Source organism: Cariama cristata, unplaced genomic scaffold (assembly GCF_000690535.1).
Source record: "Cariama cristata isolate BGI_N322 unplaced genomic scaffold, ASM69053v1 scaffold46310, whole genome shotgun sequence".
NCBI classification, from domain to species: Eukaryota; Metazoa; Chordata; class Aves; order Cariamiformes; family Cariamidae; genus Cariama; species Cariama cristata.
The window spans coordinates 1-10,202 of NW_009597270.1; the positions used below are offsets into that span (position 1 = coordinate 1).

General features: G+C 37.4%; 1 protein-coding gene across 1 annotated transcript; it reads right to left on the minus strand.

Annotated features, from left to right (window-relative positions):
• Positions 1 to 457: 457 nt before the first annotated feature.
• Positions 458 to 10,198, minus strand: LOC104156728 (paraspeckle component 1-like; the record flags this gene model as incomplete). The annotated part of the gene is given in 7 exon segments (XM_009708786.1): positions 458 to 528; positions 1,041 to 1,085; positions 2,076 to 2,110; positions 3,956 to 4,139; positions 5,109 to 5,211; positions 7,765 to 8,066; positions 9,980 to 10,198. Coding segments are annotated over 7 exon segments (959 nt in total), but the record flags the coding sequence as incomplete, so codon positions are not given.
• Positions 10,199 to 10,202: the final 4 nt, after the last annotated feature.

Here is a 10,202-nt window from a genome sequence, read left to right on the forward strand (position 1 = left end):
TCTTCCAACCATAATGATCCTATGATTCTCAGATAGTGCCACAAGCACACATCTGGGGTTTTTTTAAATAACCTTTAGATTATTTGAGAGTACAAGTGCACTTTTTTCTTTTAAAATGAACCTTTTTAGGTTGTTTCAGGGTAGTACTGAGATGAAGAACTGACCCATTCTATGCTCAATACTGTCCAGTGTGGGTGAAGATGTTTCCTTTTCAGTTCTTTGTTCTTTCAAATTGATGCAGCATTCCTTCTTTCTTGTGTTAATACACTGACACAGGATTTCCTACTTTCTCTCTACCACTAATTGCTACAAATTTATCATTTACTCCCCTTTATTCTTAAGGTGTATTTTTCCCAGCATTCCCTTAATTTTTTTTTCCACAACACAGTTCCGATTACTGCCTTTCCTGAAATTGTTAGTATTTTAAAGTTCAACATATCAATTTATGAGCCAGTACCATTTGACAATGGCAGAATCTTGGCACAAAGCCTTACGAGCCAGACGAAAATACAGATCTACAGGTTCGGGCTGTGCACAGAGCCATTCATATTAAAAGATCTGCAACAACGGTAATTCTAGACTGACATATGTTGGACATAGGCCCTTTCTCTAAATAGAAGAAACCCACACTAAAGCAGCTGGGGGGCCAGGGCAGGGAAAGACAGAAAGCATTATTATTAGCTTCTGCACTTTCTTGTGCTTAAAAAAGGCTAAGGTCTTCATTTTATCCTTGATCTTTTGCAGAGCAGAGGGCAGAAGGTGAAAGTGTACTCTCACCTCAGAAGGTAATCCTACAAGCAGGAATACCAATTCCTAAAAGATTTTTAAGTTGTTTTAGTTGCCGATTTTTCAGGTTCTAAATACGGCAAACAAATGCCCAGCTTCCATATAACTGATAAAGAATGACATTTCTGATTAAATTTAGCCATGTTTTCCAGTATTTTCATAAACTACTTAGCCACCATTATGAAAGAATATTTACAAAACTCTGGAGCATACCACCAATATGTAGATCAGAAACATCATGCCAATTTACTTACACGTGGAAACACGTATTCTGCTTTACAAATTACTTCTGACTCAATCTGTCAAAACATGACACTTAAATGTGAAAAATTACACATATCAAAAGAACGTAGTCTACCTTCAGTATTAATACCACACCACAAAAGCCTGAGTACTTAAACCAACAATTCTAGTTCAAGCCCTACTAGCTGTCTGTAAAACCTTCACCTGCAGGAGTATATGTACTCTAGTAAGCTCACCCTTCCCATTGTCTTTTTAGCTCCTGACAATTAATATACTGCATTTCAAATTTCAGGATAACTACTTCAATACACCTTTAAATCTGTGGTTTGTACATCAAGTATAGAAAAATACTAATTCCAGGTTTTGATGGCTCAAAAGTTTCATTGCATCTTTCTTAAAAACCCTGTGATGCAATCTCATTAATGTAATTAATATTCTTGGCACAGTCTGAACTTATACCCACAGATACTGTTTAGACCAGCAAGATTTAGAAGCAGCTAATGTCTGAAAATAAATACAAGAGAAAAAACCACTTTATTTTCATACACACTGAAGCTGGAGAGTTGACAACATTAAAACAGAAGGAATGTTTAATAACCCCCTAGAGCCTGGCAAATTAAACATCTGCAGGTGACTAACGAAAAATCTAATTATCTGAACAAAATTCCAAGTTATTAGTTACCAAAATTAAGTACTCAACCAAACAAGGAAAGGAAAAAACTCTCCTCCCATACTAACAAAAAGCATGTTTCCTCACTGGAATATGAGCACCAAAAGCATTCATGTCCTAGTGGCTCTTTAACATAAGAAGTAATTATATTCTTTTTCCATATAAAACTGAAGTTTAAGAGATACTCAAAAAAAGTGTACTTTTTCCCTTCATGTTGTCCCTAAAAGAAACCCTAGTATCCACAAACCATACCTAGGCTGTTCTCCCATGTTTTACCATCAAGATCTTTTCTATCTTGATAAACAGGCCATGGTCATCTTGTCTCAGTTTAAAACCTGATTAAGGCATGGTAATTTAACAAAAAGTAATCCCTAACCTTGCTGCCAAGTACATGCAACAGCTGGATACATTCTAAAAAAATTAAAGAGTATAAGTTCTAGAACTTGATCATTAGCACTGTCAAATATTAACAATTAGTTAAGTCAATGGTAAATTTATCCAATACATATCTTCAGCACTGAACCATCTTCACCGGTATCAGTCACACATACACACAAAGTTAAAAGCGTGTGCCTAATTGAAAATGGGGTGCTGTACTGTGTGTTACAAGCATTGTCCTTATATCACATTCACATTCCTCACCTGTAAGATATGCCTATGCTTACAAGCAAACCAAATGCTTTAACATTTTTTGCTTGGAAAATAAACCAAGAAAAAACTTGACAGCTGTCATTTCAGGTGCTGCAATAACTATTTGGCATTTCAAAACAGTTTATTTTATTACCCTCTGTACTTCAGTACAAGATCACACTAAAAGCAAGCATGCCCATTTGGAAAAAACAGACTAAGTAAACTTTTTCCTAATGACAACTTTCATTTGAAATCACCTCTTTTTAACATTTTCATAACTGGAAAAGAGATTAAAAAAAGCTTTTAAAAGACTATGTACTTACATTCAATATATCCAAGCATTTAGGTGCTTTAATTCCACCAACCTAGTGAATACTCTAACCCAGCTCATATAGATATTTTCATGATGTCATTGAAGTCAGCAGAAAACATGAAGATAAACCAGTCTCACACAGGGAAGTTGTACTACCAACAAAAATGTCCTTTCTTAAGAGTAAGCATTAAGCAAAGCCAAATAATTGCAGCAGACAGCTTGTATGAATTACCTGGGTTTAAATTTTGAAATGCATCTGCTACTTAGAACCTCAAGAAGTTCAAGCCCCTTTAAAACGACAAGGTGCTCTTGTTCTGCCTATCAAGCTAGTTATTGTACTGTCTTATGGTCTAACACTCTTAGGGACAAGAATTCTTTTAGGTAGCCATGATCTCCCTTAAATTAAGATCTAAAAAAATATAATACTTCAGCATTTCATTCACGCAACAAACCTGGAGATCTTTTCCGACAGATCTGCAATCCACTCAAGTCTTGCAATTTAGCAGTCATACAGAAGGAACTAAAATCAAGTAGCTGTTCAATAGTTCTGAACTGGGATGCAGTGATTGCATGTCCACAGCATTTTGGGAAAAACTTGTTTTGGGGAGAAGGCTAACAAGCAGGAAGTACCAGATACTCGCCCTGCTACTGTCCTCTCTGCCCAAAAAACACAAGCTCCACTCCGCTCTATTCTAAAAGATAGGGCTTGAAAGCAATTGCCCCCAGCACTAGCAGAAGACAAGATGTCAATTACAAAAGAAGGATACATGATATTAAAATTTTAAGAATGACTGAAATTCATGGCAACTATGAGTTATTTTGAATTCTTATATACATATAATACTATGCATACATCAGACTTCTTAGCTGGGCTTCAAAGGAAAAAAAAGTAACATTAGCTACCAGAACATTTAAAATCATACCAGAAGTGCAGGAAGTACAAGCTACCATTTTTTTATTTTTTCCTGCGTATGGCCCACAAATAATACTTAGTTCTATCTAGTACCATAAGTAACTACTGATGAGCATGAAGCTACCATTCAATTTGTTTACATAAACTACTTACACTAGACAAATTTACGAAGTGAAGAAAACAGACCTAGACAATCACCCCTTTCTCATTTTCTTAATCCATCTCTGCAAATCATCAACAAATATGTCTAAGGAGAAATATTACTTCCTTTTTCTCAGTTCAATTCATTTAATTAAACAGGGTCTGCCAAAATCTCTGAGTTTAACATACAGATCAATACGCTACGCAAAGAAAATCCGTGACAAAACAGATTTAATACTAGTAGATTATTTGATTTTACCTTGCCTCATCAGCATTAGCTGATGCTCATGTCTAGCTGCTTCCATTTCTGCCTCTAGTTTCTCTTTGGCTTCTCTAATGTTCCTGTCAACCTGTTCACGCTGTTGCTTTTCCATCTCATCAAGAGCCTTCCACCGTGAAGCATACTCAAACTCAAATGTTCCAGGCTGAGCAAAACGTGGAGGCTGTATAATAAAAATTTTGCAGTTAAAATGTACAAAAGGACACATTTAGATCAGCAGCTTTAACAGCCAAAGAATTTATAAACAACCACTTCAAGTGTAGATCTGGCTTTAAATCAACCTGCCAGATGACTACACTCTAAAGCAGTCAAAGCTTAATTCAGTTGTTAAGACAAGTAATGAGATCACAGAAATTGTCTAAATGAAATTAAAAATTCGCATTTACATCAGTACAAAATACTAAGCTGCAACACTAGATTGTGTTCAGCCTTCTAAAGCAAGCAGTCAATTCATAAACCCAGTTATTTAAATACCAAAGCTTACTAGACAGCTCAGAATATTAGCCAGAATCTCTAAACATAAAAAGGTGCCAATATATTCAAACACTAATATTGTAACTAACAGTGACACATTTTTAAAAAGTGGTATTCTACAGCCTTATCAGAACAAGCACTTTAGCTTCAAGCAACATGATTTCTAAATGGCAATCAAATTTCAGTATTAAAAATTAGTATTATCAGATTCCACCTCATGATCAAGACTCACTTTCTCATGTCACACTCAAAGTTTTATCTGAACCATGGAACCTGCAAAGATTCACATTTCACTGACTTTACAAACAGTTAAGGGGCTATTCAGAGAACAGAAGATCTGCAGATATACAAATCTCTGCAAGATTAGACCACATCCCTAATCCATAGAAGACGACAGCCTGGCTGGCAACAAGCTCCAACTGACCGCAGTGTAGGCCAGGAATCCATCTACTTCAGTAAATGCATAGAAAGTCAAATCAACAAGTCTGAATTTGTACTACGATTATGAAATCTTGGCAAGGTCCTATTTAATCCTTTGATACAAACCAGGACAACATACAAAACACTACTTCCTGTTACACAAACTCAAAAATAAAAACTAGCATATATTCACTAAGCTAAGTACATAAATAATGGGTTATAAACTAAAGCTAAACACTACTTACTTGTGATACTGTTGTGTTTTTTGCATTAGCTTCTCTGGGAGCCCATCTTCATCATCAAATTGCTCCATTGGTTCTACAACAACAGGTCGAGGTGTTCTGGAAGACAGTTTCATTTTAGTAATTGAATTATAAATGAAGCAGTATAAAGTTATTTTAGTATTTTGAGGAAACACTCCAGAAAGCTAACACGTTATCTATAATTCCTGTGTCTTGCAAACTCTTCTTAAATCACAGAATTCCAATGAAACCTGATTTTAAGAATTATCTTTGAAAATAATTGCTCCTATACCCAAAACCAGCTATTCCGCCTAGAAATCACAATTTAGTTGATGTAGTTCTGTTTGCTATGAAGTATTTAAAGACTGGGAAAAAAAAATTCTCAAAACCATCTACAAACAATTACAAAATATTTAGGACGGAACTACCTTTTTGTTTTCATCAGTGAGGCAACATGGGGGCTATGATTATACTGGGAAAGCACCAAACAAACCCAAAACAGAGCAACACAATCTGTTCGTATTTCCACAGAATATTAAGTCACTTTTGAAAGTTATAGAGCAACTGAAAACGGCTTGATAATTTCCTATTACTATTCTAGTGATAATTAGAAAAACATTTCTGCTTAAGTTATTTGAAATCCATTCTTTGAACAACCATACTCTCACAATCAGAATCCTAATTTATCTCTGAAAATACCTTCCTTGAATTCTCATTATCCGTAGTAATCAGAGGTAAGTATTAGCCAGTACTGCCAAAGACAGCCGTGTAAGGCTCCTCAATTGTGTAAAAAGCCCTCTGCATCAGTCCTGGGAGCACAGCCTATTAATACACACCTTAAAGCAGTAAGAAAAGAGCTAGAGAGACTATTTTCAAAAATCCAGCGCTTTTTTATTGTCTTACACACCTTTATTTCACTTTGCAGATCTTTATTCAGGAAAAAAAAAAATCAATATATTCTAACATCAACAGTTGAGAAAGACTGGAATCACAAAGCACAACTCAGCAACTGTATCTCCTGATGTTATCTGTATGGCAATTGTTGGCAGTTCTCTTATTTAAATGCAACTGAACTGTGGTGTTAACAAGTTATGATTTAAAACTATTTTAAATCTCTAAATTAACACTTCAAATGCCTAGTTTTGATATATTTAGACCATGAATTTAAAGATTTTCTTCTGATGAGAAAAATGAGGAAAGAGTTTTCAGATAAAAACACAAAATTTTAGATTCTGAAGCAAAACACTGAAGTATCATGGTAGTAGATTAATGCTAATTATCTTTGCAACTGCACATTAAAGAACATGTCAGCCCCCTAAGCAAGACAAAGACCAAGCACTTTTTATTCACTCCGGCCACAGTTAGATGGTCATGTCAACCCCACTAATCTTGCCAGCTGGCAAAACAAGAATACCCTCCCTCATATCCTAGTTTCTTTTCCCCAGCCATATCTCTCATGCCAAGAATAGCATTCATGTAACACTGAACTAGATTAGTTCCCTTGTTTGGCTCACCGTGCTTCCATTCAAATACTAACGCCAAGAAAACCCCGGGGATAAGAACAAATTGCTGGCACCTACCATAACAGTAAAGAAGTATGCAGATTAAATTTATTATGTAGCCACCAGGTCAGATCAGTGGCATCCAGGGTTTATGAGATTATCAAAAGAAAGGGGAGTTCCAGACCCTTTCCCCACCTGCAGTCTCCTCCTGGCAACATTTTCTCCTGCCTCATCCTCTGCTGGACCTGATGTTCATAGCAGCCATGTTAGCAAGCACCCTCACATGCTTCAACAGCCAAAAATGAACCCAACAGAAACAGATGGATACTTTTCTGTTGTTTTAGGAAGCACAAGTGGCTTATGGAAATATCAAAAAGTTCTCAAGCAGATAAAAGACCAACAGCATAGCCAGGGCAGAAGAGAAAAAGAACTACAAGTTCCCCAATTTGATGGCAGCAAGTTTCCATGCTGTGGAACCACAGCCTTATTTTCCCAGATGAGAATCGGAACAATAAAAATTAAAAAAAAAATCCTGAATATCTATAATTTCACACAGTCTTTAAGAAAGTATTTGAAAATGTCACTAGTGAATGTGTTAAAGCACAGCAGCTAACAACTCTCTTCAGCAAGTACAGAAATATGAGACGCGAGAAGTGCTGTAATTTGCAAGCTTGCTTGCCCTTGAAATAGAAAGTTTTCCAGAAATCGTTACTTCTGCAGAATCTGTCTCATTTTAAAAAAAAAAAAAGTATTTTACTGCATTGTTTTGCTAAGAAACAGACAAATATTATTTTGTCACATTGTTACTAGGATCAAGAGTGCAATTAATGAAATACAGTCTCACTAGAAAAAGCCCTACTGTATGGAGTAGGAAAAGTAATACTGCATATAAAGAAGGAAAAGCAAGACACTGCTATGAGACTCTCATATGGTAATTACAAGTCTTATAAACAGTAAGCAGAAAAAGATGGTTTTCCTCATCAAAAAAAAAATCAGGAGTATTTGGGGTATTCACATTAAACACCTTAACTTCTCACCTCATGGCTTTCGTAATTTGAAAATAAGAACTAGGGAGTACCCATGAATACAGTTTTCTTTCACATCAGAAACACATACTCACACAAATTCAAACAAAAGCCTGTGAACTTACGTTGTTAGCAAGAATGCCCCATCACTGCATCTTTCTAGAGCTTTCCGTGCTGGAGGTTTTGCTGCAAACTCTACGAAACCTTTTCCTGTAGCTCTGCCACGATCATCTACTACAACAACAGCTCTTTCCACTGGCCCAAATTGAGAGAATGCTTGTTCCAGCAGCTCATTAGAAACCACAGGTGAAAGATTCTTGACTGTGAGGGCAGCTCCATGTGTAGCAAATCGAATTCGAAGTGGTCTGCTCTTCAAAATAGTACCATCAAGTTCTGCCTTTGCTATTTCAGCCAGTGTCCTAGATTCCTTTTTCAAGATACAAAATATTACACATACTTTATTTTCAAAAACAACAGCTATCACTTTTGTGTCTGTGTGTCCCATCCCCCTGTCCCACCCCCCCAAAAGTAGCAAAGTTTTTTTTTCCTTGAGCACATTAGCATCAGGGTCATTCAACTTCCCCCCTCCTCCTGCCGAAAAAACCAACCCCAAAGTTGTCCGCTGATTGAAAAAAAAAAAATATGCATTTGTCATCCTCTATGATTTATTCTAAAAAATTACATAGCTGCAAATTCTTGTTGCACATTAGAGGACTTAACAAATTGTAAATATGATGGATACTTTTGTGCTGTTCTGTAAAGGCTTTCAGTAGAGTTGAAAATTTGATGCTTTTTCGTATTTCCCTACTGAAATGTTTATATTCTGCACCCCTAGCTCCATATAGTAGGAAAGAAACTGTATTTTCAAAGATTACTGGTTCTAAGGTGTTTTGGGTTTTGGTTTGGGTTTTTGCTTTTAAATAACTCAAAATATCACACTTGCTCGTTACCACTGTCAGATGAACTCTCAATGAATGTCCAATTCAAATTTCTTCAACAAATTATGAAATTTCCTTCTTTGCTCATCTATTCATTCTCACGTTTATGGGCTTTCTGCACCTACATCCATGAGACAGTCTGCATCAATAACTGCCTGTTTTCTCATTTCAGAGATTTTCATTGAGTTTGATACCTGCAATCCCTCACATTTAAAGAAATTATTCTTTAGATCATAGCCATTTTCTCCACAGTTCAACTGACTAGGGAAATTGTTAAAAAATTACATACTCCCTAAACATAATAGAAAAGGCAAGTTCAGGTAAAAGCTTTATCTAATCTATATTACATACAAAACTCAGTAATGACATGTAAATATATCTCTGTTCCTCCAGTAAACCCCTATTTCAGGCTGGGGGATTCTCAGGGTAAAATACGTATGGCAGAATGCCACAAGCACTTATCCTTAAGATGACAACCAAAAAGAAAAAAATCCTAGCCAGTAAAACATATGGAAAAATCATAGCTAGAGGCACCCAAAGCACTCTAAAGCTATTCCTAGAATTTTATAAATCACTGCATTCTAGACATGACAGTCATGAAACCTAATCCCGTACATTACACTGACATTTAAATACAGTATCATAAGCTTTTCAGATTATTCCTTTTTTGCATGCTCAACTTGAGCATATTTGACCGAATATTGTATTATGCCTAAAAATCTAGTCTTATCTGGGCACAAGTAATTTAAACAAGCCAAGGTCCCATTTCTTTGCAACTCTGAGATTACATGTTCTGTTTTCACGATGTGTGAGCAGTGGTATTTCCAAACAATCCTGTCTGGTCTTTAATATCAACTGCGTTTTCATAGACAAAACCTACGCTCATAACGAACCGTACAGGCTGAAATTTGCTTCTGCACAAAGAAGGATTTTTTCCTAGTCCTAAAGTACGATAAATTCTCCCAGTTAAATAAGTATTTAGACAAGTATCACACGAACAAAGCAGGTCACACAAACGCATGTTCCACTCGCTGAAGAACAGCAGGCTGCAGCAGTACCCCCGGTAGCAGCACGGCAACGGTAACCGGCGGAGGGGCCTCGGAACCCGCGGAGTGCCGCGCAGTGAGGCGGGAACCTAAGCGCGAGGAGCTGGGAAGGCTGCTCACCATGCAGGCCTCCGCCTTGGATGTACGGAGGCAAACGGGGGAGGGGGGAGAAGGAAGAGGAAGCAGAAGGAATAGCGCAAGCAGCAGGGAGAAACAGAGAATGAGGGGCTGCTACTGTCTTTTTCTACACCCGCTCGACAAGGAAAGGCAGGGGGGAGCAAGGGACAGAAGTCTCCCGCTTGCAAAGGCAGCGCCTGGGCTACTGGGCGGCCACAGAGACTCGCACGAATCCTCACCAGGCGAATGAAGCCAAAGCCACGGTCCCGATTGATGAAGACCTCGCTAGGCTCCCCGTAGCGCTCGAAGAGGCGCTTGAAATCTTCCTCGGTGATATCAGTAGGCAGATTCCCCACGAACAGCCGGCAGCGCTGCGTGTAGCTCTTCTCGCCAGGTTTGAGAAAGCTTTTGATATCGATGGTGAACCCAACCTCCTGCTCTTCATCTCCACCTTCTTTGCTC